This window comes from Medicago sativa, chromosome 8 (genome assembly GCF_051527215.1).
Source record: "Medicago sativa cultivar Bolivia chromosome 8, Bolivia_mono, whole genome shotgun sequence".
NCBI lineage: Eukaryota > Viridiplantae > Streptophyta > Magnoliopsida > Fabales > Fabaceae > Medicago > Medicago sativa.
In genome coordinates this window covers 34,295,001-34,307,442 of record NC_140756.1, presented here as the reverse complement: position 1 = coordinate 34,307,442, position 12,442 = coordinate 34,295,001, and the positions used below count along the sequence as shown (strand labels likewise).

At 32.2% G+C, this 12,442-nt stretch overlaps 1 protein-coding gene and 1 pseudogene across 1 annotated transcript; both read left to right on the top strand.

Annotated features, from left to right (window-relative positions):
* Nucleotides 1-3,182: 3,182 nt before the first annotated feature.
* Nucleotides 3,183-4,198, top strand: LOC146898681 (uncharacterized). The gene has a single exon (XM_085736152.1). It carries the CDS (start codon nt 3,183-3,185, stop codon nt 4,113-4,115), a length of 933 nt encoding a protein of 310 aa, XP_085592278.1. The 3' UTR covers nt 4,116-4,198.
* Nucleotides 4,199-12,193: 7,995 nt separating this feature from the next.
* LOC146898680 (uncharacterized) overlaps nt 12,194-12,442 on the top strand; it is a 1,640-nt pseudogene continuing 1,391 nt past the window's right edge.

Below are 12,442 nucleotides of genomic sequence, written 5' to 3'. Positions count from 1 at the left end.
TCCTCCCTGATTCTCCTGCCATTGCATTGCATTTACATTCGCTTGTGTCAATGCCTGAGCCATTGATGACATGTCATCTTATGTTATTCTTAGAATGTTTTTGAGTCTATTTTAATAGGTTTTACAAGCAAACCAGATGAATATTAGAGCAATTTCCTATGATTTCAAGACATTTGTAATGTTTTCTATATTTGAGACTATAATTGTATGCTTCCCAAAACATAGCAATTTTAGGGTTTTCTTGATGTAATTCACAAAGAAATCAAGCAAATCAGGCAAGCAAGACATCCAAAGATTTATGTGGCCCTTGGGAAGATGAAGAATGAAGATTCAAGAGGCCTCAGAAAATTTTACAGAAGGAGGAATTTTGTTCCCAAGTTCAAGGACATTTTACCTTAAAGAAAACACCTCAACAGGCGACGAAAACAGGCATTTCAGCATCGACTTTGAACTAAAGCGCCCAAGCGCACAGGATGGGGCGCCCAGCGTAGAATTGTGTCACAAGCGCCCAGGCGTATGCCGTGGGGCGCCTGGCAACCTAAGGTAAAAAATAAATTAACATTATTATATTCTTTTTTTAAGTAGTTTAGTGGTTAGAATTTCGAACTCTAGCCCTTGTTTATATAATGCAATGTTCTTACCAATAGAGCTATGATCACGAAGACAACATTATTATATTCTACTAAAAGGAAAAACTTTTACAAATAGTTTATAATATAAGATGAGAAATTAAGTAAAAAATTCAACCTTTGAATTTGTAATACAGTAAATGTTATTTTTATTTTATCAATAGTTGTATTTTTATTTCTTAATTAACTCAATCCTCATTTAGTTAATTAGCCTTGTAACAAAAAAAAAAAACCTCATTTAGCTGTAGTCTTTCTTAGCAAGATTCTCTATCAAAATTTTGTTAAATTAGATCCTTTTACGGTTACAAATATGTTTTCTTGTTCATTCTTCAAATAACTTGTTAGACCTTCCAATGCTAGATAGTGTAAAAGAGGCACTACTAACTCAAACAATGAAATGGTTAGAATAATTAAGTTACACATCAGACTATAATAAATAGGTTTTCTTTTTGTAAAGAATAACATATTATATAATTGTAAGTCATGCTAACATGTGCTCTAAAGAGATTGTTTGAGAAATCCATAAAAAAAAAATTTGTCTTAGAAATACTACTCAAATATTTGTTTTAATCATAAATGCACAAGTTTCTATACATAGTTACGACTCCTACTACTTATTTTAAGGCTATTGTTAATTATGCCTACGGGGCACTGGTTAAGGAATCCAAAAATAGAATTTTTGTCTTGGAACTATAAACGGTCAATTTTCATCAAGTAATAATTACATTACTTTTTAATAAAAACTTACTTCTTTTGGTGCTTAACCAATGCCCCTGGAGCACTCTTTAACAGTCTCCTTATTTTAATTTCCTAAACAATATTTTAATGAAACTTGTTAGTGTTCCCTATAATTATATACAAAACTCTAATTAAAATTAATATGTTGAAAACCCACTTGCATTGGTCTGGTGTGTTGGCATGGGCCCTCAGAGTGTGCTTTTCTCAAGGTTTTATGTTTGATATCCCCTTATGCTAGTGCGCTAATTTAGCTTCTTAAGAATAATTAATATATTGAAATATGCGATAATATTCATGATTTCTTGATACTCTATTTTCTTTTGACACTATCCGTCCTATTTTTGCATCAAAATCACAACTAACTATCGGTTTTTGTGAGTCTTTGTTTTTTTGTACCACTGTACCTCACATTCTTTTCACTAAATATTCATTCTATAGTATATTATTGAAAAAGTAATGTCTGCCGGAGCATCAAATCAAGTGAATTATTTATAAAACAACTAAAATATGTTGTACAATAACATTATTATCTATCTTTCTAAAAAAATTAACATTTTTTTTTGAAGTAGCTTAGTGGCTAAAATTTCACCCTTATGGTGAATTTATGGTTCGAACTCTATCCCATGTATATATAATACAATGTTCTTACTAATTTATTTATGATCACGAAGACAACATTATTACATTCTATTGAAAGGAAGAACTTTTACAAATAGTGTCTATTATTAAAATAGAAATTAAGTAAAAAAAATCCATCCTCTGAATTTGTAATACAGTAAATGTTATTTTTATTTTATCAATAGTTGTATTTTTATTTCTTAATTTGAGTTATAGTCACTAGAAAGATACCCTATCAAAATATTGTTAAATTATATCCTTCTACGGTTACAAATATGATTTTCTGTTCATTCTTCAAATGACTTGTTAGATCTTCCAATGTTGGAAAGTGTGAAAGAGGCACTACTAACTCAAACAATGAAATGATTAGAATAATTAAGTTACACACCAGTCTATAATAAATAAGTTTTATTTTTGCAAAGAATAACATATTATAATTGTAAGCCATGCTAATAAGTGCTCTAAAGAGATTGCTTAAGAAATCCATAAAAAAATTGTCTTGGAAATACAACTCAAATATTTGTCTTAATCATAAATGCACAAGTTTCTATACATAGTTACGACTCCTACCACTTATTTTAATTTCCAAAGCAATACTTTAAGGAAACTTGTTAGTATTCCCTATAATTATACAGAAAACTTTGATCAAATTTAATACATTGAAAACTCACTTGGGTTGGTCTGGTGGTGTTGACATGGGACTTAGGAGTTTGCTCCTCTCAAAGTTTCATGTTTGATAATTCCAGATGCTAATTTCGGTGCGCTAATTTAGTTTCTTAATAATAATTAATATATTGAAATATGCAACAATATTCATGATTGCTTGCCACTCTATGTTTTCTTTTGACACTATCTGTCCTATTTTTGCATCAAAATCACAACAAATTATCAGTTTTTTGCAAGTTTTTGTTTTTTTGTACCGTTGTACCTCACATTCTTTTCACTAAATATTTATTCTACAGTATATACATGAGTTGGCAAGCCCTCAAAAGTGTGTCTTTAGTGGAAAAGTAACTGTAACTGATTTTCTTGTTGCAATTGCGATGAGAGTATACTTGAAGTTTTATAATCGATTTACTAACCTACACTCACAAAACACGTCTCTTAATGCGTGAACATGAACATGCCTCATTCATTACTATTTAAACATTACTAAGTTTCCCAAATTGAACATAGCATTGTTTCATATTTCCTTCCATGGATCCTCCACTTTCTTTCACTGTTCCTCAAGAGGATTTTCTTCTATTCCACCAAGTGGACAGAGACCTCTACAAAATCCTTGTCACTGAACTTTCTCGTGATCCATCTGAGTCCATGCGTTTGCTTGCTATGTGGCTTTGGTTGGAAAAAGTTGGTTTTCCTAATGTTGTGAAAAATATTATGGCTTTGCCTATTATTTTGATCAATGAGATTGCTGATGAATCAATGATGTGTCTCACATGTCTTACCAAACACAATAACACTTCCTTAATTGCAATAATGTTATCTTCTGAAGCAAATGATATTCCACTTCTTCAAAGCCTAATGGAAAATGAAATCTCTCTGAAATTCTTTCTTCAGAATCGTGTGGAAGCAATACAAGGGGTGGAGAAAACAAGAAGAGAAGTATGTATGAGGGCATTTGGTGATATCATGCAGCAGGCGATGATGAGAAACATAGCAGAGAGAATGGTAGAGAACAATAATTTTTTGTTTGGTTCGATTGGACCAATGAATCTGCAGTTTGGTTCGGTTGGGATTGCAGGTGCAATGCTGCAACAACAGAGCAACAACAATGGAGGAAGAGGAGGAATCACACCAGCGGATGAAAGGACATTGTTTGTGACATTTTCGAAAGGGTATCGTGTTGAAGAGTGGGAAGTTCGAGAATTTTTTACCATGGCTTATGGAGATTGTATTGAGGCTTTGTTTATGCAAGAAACTCAACAAAATGAGCAACCACTTTTCGCCAGAATTGTTTTTCATAAGGTGAGTACTATTGACATGATTCTGAGAGGGGCTTCTAAAGTCAAATTTTCAATCAATAGGAAGCATGTGTGGGTCAGAAAGTTTGTTCCGAAAAGAACAAACACTGACAGAGTTATACTTCCTGGAGAGACTTCTGGTTTTGGGTTTGGAGCTACTAGGTAGCTAAAATTATGCGATGTTTATGTGTCATGTTTTCATGTTTAAGGTGGTTTGAGAATATTAATGTTCACATTAATAAAATTATGTACTCCAATGAAAAAATTATGTACTATAATGATTTGCGTGAATAAAATTGTCTAGTAAAAAAATCAAATCAAATTTATAGAATTTTTTTAATTAATTATTGTACAAGTTATTAATTAGTTATCAATCAGTGATCTATGAGGATTTTCGAAGGGGTGCAACTGCAACTCGTATATCTCAACCTCAGAGTTTTACATTTTGGTGTTGTTAAGTTGGGTTCTTGCAAGAAACAATAACTATTATAAACACGATACATACATACATACATACATACATACATATATATATATATATATATATATATATATATATATATATATATATTCCTTTATTGGCATAGAAAAATTGAAATGACCATTTATTGAATTAAAATATTGGTGATTTATTACGGTAAGAAAGATAAGGGATGCACCGATTTTTTTATTTTATTGTTTTTTCATTTTTAAAACTAAAATGCTAAAGTTACAACAAAATCATATTAACAAAGAAAAGTAGCAAACACCATAAAATCATGCCTTATATTGATTTAAAATATATTTTTACACATCCCCTCTCCATGGTCGTCATCCAGGCCATTGAATGGTCACTGAGATTTCCGAGCTGTTTCAGGAGATATTTTTGTAAGGATAAATAGTAATCCTTTGTAATACATTTATATGAGAAAAGGAAAATACAAACTACAATACAAATTAGTACGAAGGAATCAGGTTTGAACAGGGACAGAGGCTTCAGGGTTACGCCAATTTTGACATTTAGTATCACACATTTAATAGCACTTTTAAAGAAAGTGCTATCAAAAAACTTACTTTGATAAGTATCATAGCGTTTTGTTACGGGCACTATTATAAGGGTATATCTAAAATAACACTTTCTCCAAAAGCGCTAATATTGACAATTTAAAAAAAAATAAACAATAAATAAAGAGTATGATAGCGGTTTTCTCTATAACGCTAACATAGGTGTACATTGTTTGTTTGCACTTTGCTGTTGAACACTATCTTATCCTAATCCTAATCAAATAAAAAAAAAGGAGTAATTAGCCAAATACCCCCCCCCCCCCCCCCCCCCCCCCCCCCCCCGAAATTGCAAGGCGCGTCAATTACCCCCCTGCAGTTAACGAAATATCAATTACCCCCCCGAAATTGATAAACGTTAGTCAATTACCCCCCTCCGTTAATTTCTTCCATCCAACATGCTGATGTGGCAGTTAACTGCCCACGTGGCACTGCCACATGGTCAGAAAAGGCATGCCACGTCAGAGGGGGGTAATTGACTATATTTTTTAAATTTTTTTTGAAATTTTTTTTTTTTTTGAAATTTTTTTTTTTTGAACAAAAATATGATTTTTCCTTGCAAATTTATGATAATTGATCACCACTATGAATCTTATTCCTTCTATATGCTAATTTATATGACTAATATATGTCACTGTCATTATTATCACTACTATATAATGTGAAGTTGATGGTGTGTTTCGATTTGGACAGAAGAGGGGGAATTGAAGCTTGCTTTAGGGCTTAATAATGATGAAAATGATAATGGAAGCTTTGCATGTTGATTTTTATTGAAGTACATGATAGTATTGTTGTGTATGTTGGTAGTTTTGATTAAAATTCTTGGTTCACAATAGTTATATGAAATATGTATTGTTGTTCTAAGTATTTTCTTATGTGTATTGGAAACAAATGTAAGAGGCAATTATGCTAAGCTGTTTGTGCTGCTATTGTTCTAAGTTGTTTGTGTTGTTATTGTTCCAACAAGTTCGTGTCAAAAACCCCCCTGTAGTTTATCAATAATGGTCAAAAACCCCCTGTAGTTTATCAATAATGGTCAAAAACCCCCCTGTATTTGAATTATTTGGGCTTATGTTATGACAGAACCTGTTATGCTAGTTCTGTTTGTGGTTGGTGGCGTGTTTCTGCGGCCTGCAGTGTCTGGGTGCCTGCAGTGTCTAGGTGCATGAGTGTCTAAGTTTATAATCTATGACTAAGGTATGCTACTATATGACAGAATTATCTCTGTGAAATCATCATTTAAGTATGCTACCTATAATGACAGTATAAGCATAGAACAGTATAATGACAGTATAAGCATAGAACATCTATATGACAGAACTATATGACATAATTATCTCTGTATAAGCACATTATATAGTAGTGATATTAATGACAGTGGCATATATTAGTCATATAAATTAGCATATAGAAGGAATAAGATTCATAGTGGTGATCAATTATCATAAATTTGCAAGGAAAAATCATATTTTTGTTCAAAAAAATTTTTTTTTTTTCAAAAAAAAAAAATTTCAAAAAAAATTTAAAAAATATAGTCAATTACCCCCCTCTGACGTGGCATGCCTTTTTCTGATCATGTGGCAGTGCCACGTGGGCAGTTAACTGCCACATCAGCATGTTGGATGGAGGAAATTAACGGAGGGGGGTAATTGACTAACGTTTATCAATTTCGGGGGGGTAATTGATATTTCGTTAACTGCAGGGGGGTAATTGACGCGCCTTGCAATTTCGGGGGGGTATTTGGCTAATTACTCAAAAAAAAAGGGGGTTTGGAAAAAGTAAAAAAAAAAACAAAAGCGGACATAATTTTTTTCAATTCGTGCTGAAATGATTTTCCATTCCCTCTCTTCTTTCAAATGACCTTGTTCTCTCTTCAATACACATCTCACCTTCTCCTCTCATCTCATCACCATCGAGCCCCATAACCACGACCACCATCAAATCCTATAACTCGTACCGCCATCAAACCCCACTTCTCAGAACCCCGTCTCTCATCTCACCCCACACACGCACCCACGCAGGTATAATGCAGTTTCTCAATTTCTTTGATTTATTTATTTATTTCATTGATTTTATTAATCCCAAAATCTGAGTTGTTTTTCGATTTCATGTGATACAGTTTTGTTTTCCAATTAGTTAAAAATTTTGTAGTTGTTTTGTTGTTCTACATCTTGAATCTCAATTATTAATGGAAGTTTATTCATAGACATAAATAATGTGGTATTTAAAAGACTATTTTTCTTTTTAAACCTTTTTTCTTTGGGATGAACCGCAAACTGATTTTTGTTGAAGAATTGAATGGTGTATGATACTTGAATTAAATCAAAAGGTTCTTAAAAAAATTTAAGAATTAGAATTAACAAATCTTTAACTATTCTACTTATTTATTACCTATAATATTCTTTGCCAATATAGTTTATGATTGCTAAAATTGAAATTGTTTATTGTAGTTGAAGATCTTGAGAATCTATTGTGATTTGCGAATCAGAGTCCTTTTCCTTGCTGATTACCTACCCTCATCACCGAGTTCACCCTCTCCGTTGAGAAACTGAACAACATTTGCTGGATTCATTGGTGTATTGGTAGGTATTAATTATGATATATTTATGTACATTAGTGTGATGTAATTTAGTTAGTTTTTTTGTTTTGTTTATAGAATTTGATTAGAATTTTCCAAATTTGAGAGGTCGAACTGACACCAACATTTAAGAAACTGAAAGTGATTGAGTGTAATGATATGTGTAGATGTTGTTTTTGGTGTCGAACACTTACGCTGACACTTGTCGGACATTAGTACTTGTGTATTTGAGCTGAAGTGTGTTGGTGCTATATAGCTTTTGGTCAGAGAATTGATATTTTTGTGTGATGGATTGTTTTCAAATTGATGCTATATGATTATTAGAATAATTTAATGTAATTAGAATTATATTTTTTTTGTTTATAGAAAATAATTTAAGAAAATGAAAGTGATTAAATGCAATTATATGTTTCAATGTTGTGTTTGCATTGTATGTTCTTGCCTTGTGGTTGCCTTCTTTCATGTTTTTCCTCTATTCACACGTGATCTTGGATACCTCCAAGACACCGTGATGTGGTTGTTTTGGTGTGTATTATCAGTTCGGCTCCTACTGTCTTTGTGTGTCTCGTTGTTTTGGTGGTGGAGTATATAGTTGTCTTTATTTTTGATGCACATCATTGTTTTTCCATGTTGTTGCTGCCTCCCTGTGCTGGCAATGGGTGTTCTGTTGCGCCTTTCCCTATAGAGCGAGCCGCGGCCCTTTTCTTGTTGGCCCTTGATACTTTGTGGCAATGGTTTCATTTGGGAGTGTTTTTGTTGGGTTTATAGGTTTTGTATGCATATATATATATACAGAACATTTGTATGTTATCTTTGTCTCTTAGCAACCTGTGCGTCTTGCACAGGTTTGCTTTCATAAATTTGGCTATTTCAAAAAGAAAATGCAAATATTTGTTTTAGGGAAATCAATTAAGCACAAAAGGGTAATTTACTTAATCAACTTTTCTGTTGAACACCAATTTCATTTATTTACATCGAATTTCACCTTGTTTAGCTTACATCATGTCTTTTTAACATAGTTTATTTAATTGTGTTAGTTGTTGCTACATATTTTTAGGGAAAATTACACCCACCTCCTCTAAGGTGTATTAAAATAACATAAATACCCCTCTAATTTTAAAACTTTCACTAACCTCCCTTATGTTCTTATTAAATAGACAAACATCCCTTCCTTATTAACACCGTTAATTTTCCGTTAGTTTTTTTTTTTTGTATATAGTTTTCTCTAAAATTTGATGATTGGTTGACAAAAAGACAAACCTTCATTGTTTTTTTTAAGAAGATAAATTAGTTCATCCAAATTGACAACTGAGAGAATCGAACCTGAGACCTTGTCATACCCCAATTTTTGACCTAAGGCTCTACATTCATACAGTCTCTGACCCGGAATACTCTCTGACTTTTCAAGAAAATTTCGGCAGGGAGGTATTTTAAAATACCTCATTTTTGGTTCCGAGCGGACCCTCTTCTCTTTTTTTTATTATTATATTTTCACCCTTAAAATTTCCATCTTTTATTAATTATGTTTTAATTTTAATTTTAGTTTTAAATTTTAATTTTTATTTAGTCATTTTCTATTCTTCTATTTTTAGCTTTTTTTATTTCTTTTTAAGTGTCCAAAATGTCCAAAAAATAATAGTGTCCAAAAATTCAATGAGTCCAAAAAATATATGTCGAGGTCTAAAAAAATCTTTCTCTTCTCTGTGTCACAACTTTAGGAGCAAGGCACTTTGTTGCCAAATCCAGAAACGCGTTCTCTTCTTCACTAAGTTTTTTTTTTGACAAAAATAAATGATATTCATTCATTCAAATTGATAGAGTACATCAATACAATGCAAATTCGCTAAAAACAAAAAGGATGAATATGCAAACAAACTCACAACATCCATGTTAATAGCATAAAACGGCAAAGTACAAAAGCCTACACATATGACTATATCCATGTCTCCGGAATACCCATGTCTCCGGATCTGCAACGTTGAAGACGCCAAAGCCATTGATTGGATCTGCACTGGATCTAAGCTGATCTGACAATCTGAACCAAACAAATACCTGAACAAAACAAGAAAGACAAACAATGCCGCACAAAGACGACGAACAACACAACGTCGCACTAAGACGACGAAATCACGAAAAAAAACGAAATAGATGTGAAAATCACTTATTTCAATAAAAGGGAAAGAGAAAAACGATTTAGAGAGGTGATTTTGGGTCAAAAATTGACCCTAAATCACCCATCTTTGATGGATGAAGAAAAAGAAGGGTTTCTGTGACGGCTCACACAAGAGAGAAGGAGGAGAGAGAAAATAAAACTTATCCACTAAGTTATTTCCATTTCTACATCAAACCTAATTCTATAAAAGTCAACCTGCACACACACAATTTTACCCAACAACACAATTTTCACACACAAAAACCCTAACCACCGCAATTTTTAGAACCCTAGCCACCGTATAATATTTTTGAGTGTGCAATTTTTGATTAAGCGGTGTAAACTCCATCTGATTTCAATTGCCGTTTTATTACTTTTTTTTAAACCATATAGCTATCGTATTTCATAATAGAACTCTGCATAATTTTCGATTCAATTCAATTCCAATTTCCAGTCTGCTATTATCCCTTTTTATTCCAATTTAATTCCATATTGTTCTTTTATTTTCCATCGCATATTGTTAGATTCCAATTCATTCAATCCATATTCCATTGCTGCCGTGTTGAATTGTTGGTGTTCCTTTTCTCATTGTTTGCGGTGGTTTCAATTTATTTTTTCCAATTCATTCCATTATTACTGTTCCGCATCATTTGGCTTTAATAATATTGCTTGCTGTGCATGTGTGCTGCTGTCCATATATTTTCATAGCTGCTGGTTACTGTTCATCTCCAATTACAATTCCAATTGCAAAAGTTGGTTCTAGCCGTGGCAATTATCTTAAGTCAAAGTATCATCATAAACAAGGGGTTGTGCTCTTTCAATTCCAATCGCTTTGAATCGCTACTACCTTGGCTCCTCCCAAGGTTAAAGAGATTCCATCATAAAGAGAATTGTTGCCCCCTTTGCATTTCTTTTTTCTAATTTCTTCATGCATTTTTACTCTACTTTAACATTTTATTTTTCTTTTTCTCATACATTTTATTAGTTTAGGTCTATTATCTTGCAACCTTAGTATTACTCATGCATATTTGTTTAATTTTCGTCATTTATTTTATTGCATGGATTAGAATGTATTTTAGGTCCAATGTAAAATCATAAATAAAAAAGTGTGTGTGTGTGTGTGTGTGGGTGGGTGTGTTTTATTGGTTTATTATTATTAGGGACTTTGTGGCGGTCCAATGACACCACAAAAGTCCATGCGCATTTATACTTTTTTGCTCCGTTAGTTTATTTTCATGCTTTAATTAATCAATCAAAAATCAGGAACTTTTTCATAATAAACCTTGGTTCCAAAAACCAAGTGACCTTTTCTTTTTTTATTTTCTTAATCAAATTCTAAATCAACTTAATCATATTTCAAGTCTATTTTTCTTTTAAATTAAAAAACATAAACCAGCTTACTTGCCATTTGGCTTTTTCTTTTAAAATCTTTTAAAAAACTAATAAAAAATACAAAACCAACAAAAATCAATTTCTAGCCGAACTACGAGGTTTTGATCCCTTAAACGGGTACGTATGCAAATGATTCGTCCTCTCAAATCAAATTAAAATCAACCTTTTATTTTTTTTTCTTTTTCACTCACCATTTACATTCATTTTTTTATCTTCTTTTAAAATATAAGCAAATTTAAAGCACAAAACGTTAAATAAAAACCAAAAGGTTCTCGTAGAGTACTACGAACATAAAGGGTGCTAATACCTTCCCTTTATGTAACCAACCCCCGAACCCTAAACTTTTCAAAATAAGGTATTAGAACTTTTCCCCTTTCTTTAAATTAAAAGTTCAGTCCTGAAATCAATAGTGAGTCAAACGCTAATCAAATAGTCTTGATTTCCGAAAAATGACGCGACAGACCTTGAGGAGGAGCTCACTCCCATGTCCCAAGCCAATATCACTTGACCAACCCAAATGAGTTTACAAACCTTCATGGTTAAAGCCAAGTGAATCCACTAATATCATCTATCAAGTCCAAATATGATTACAACTGGATCAAACATTATCCAAGTTCTACATCGACGCATAAGATTAAATCAATGCACTTTGTGGTTCAATTTTTGCTGAGTTGCCAGGATTATGTTACCAGGGTAACAACAGAGCGGTAGATATGTTTTTTCGGAAATATTTATGATGGAAAGGACTATTCAAATGTATGACTAGTGAAATTTTATGTCACTTTAACTCTTTAATATGATAATCGGAGAGTAACATTATCTGAAGCTGAAATCGAATGTGACCACCATAAGTGTGAAGTTCAGTGCTTCCTCTATATACATGTCTTAATCTCACTACAATCAACCATCATTTTGGGTAAAAAAAAAAAAACAGAAAAATAGGAATCCAATTACAAGGAAGACGAAAAGGTTGACTTGATCTTGTAAGATATTAATTTTTTTTTTTTATGCTTTTATTGTTATTGATTCTTAATGTTATTCTTGTATGGCATAGTAACTTTTTTTTACAGTTTTCAGGTGAATGGATTCTATTAATGATGAATGTGGTTTGTCTAGTAAGAAAACAATTGCTAAACATGGTCTGACAGAGGGATAATAAATATTAGTGAGAGTTCAGAGATAGAATTGGACATGATTCTGTTGTTGATTTTTTGTTTTTGAAACTCTTTGAATGTTAATAAATATTAGTGAGATTGCTGTTTTTTTTGCACTTCAATTTTTGTATAGGTTCAATGGAATGCAAGAGGTCAGCCAGTTAAGCATAATAGTA

Coding starts and splice junctions, on each gene's coding strand:
- LOC146898681 (XM_085736152.1), top strand. CDS start 3,183: ATGGATCCTCCACTTTCTTTCACTGTTCCTCAAGAGGATTTTCTTCTA.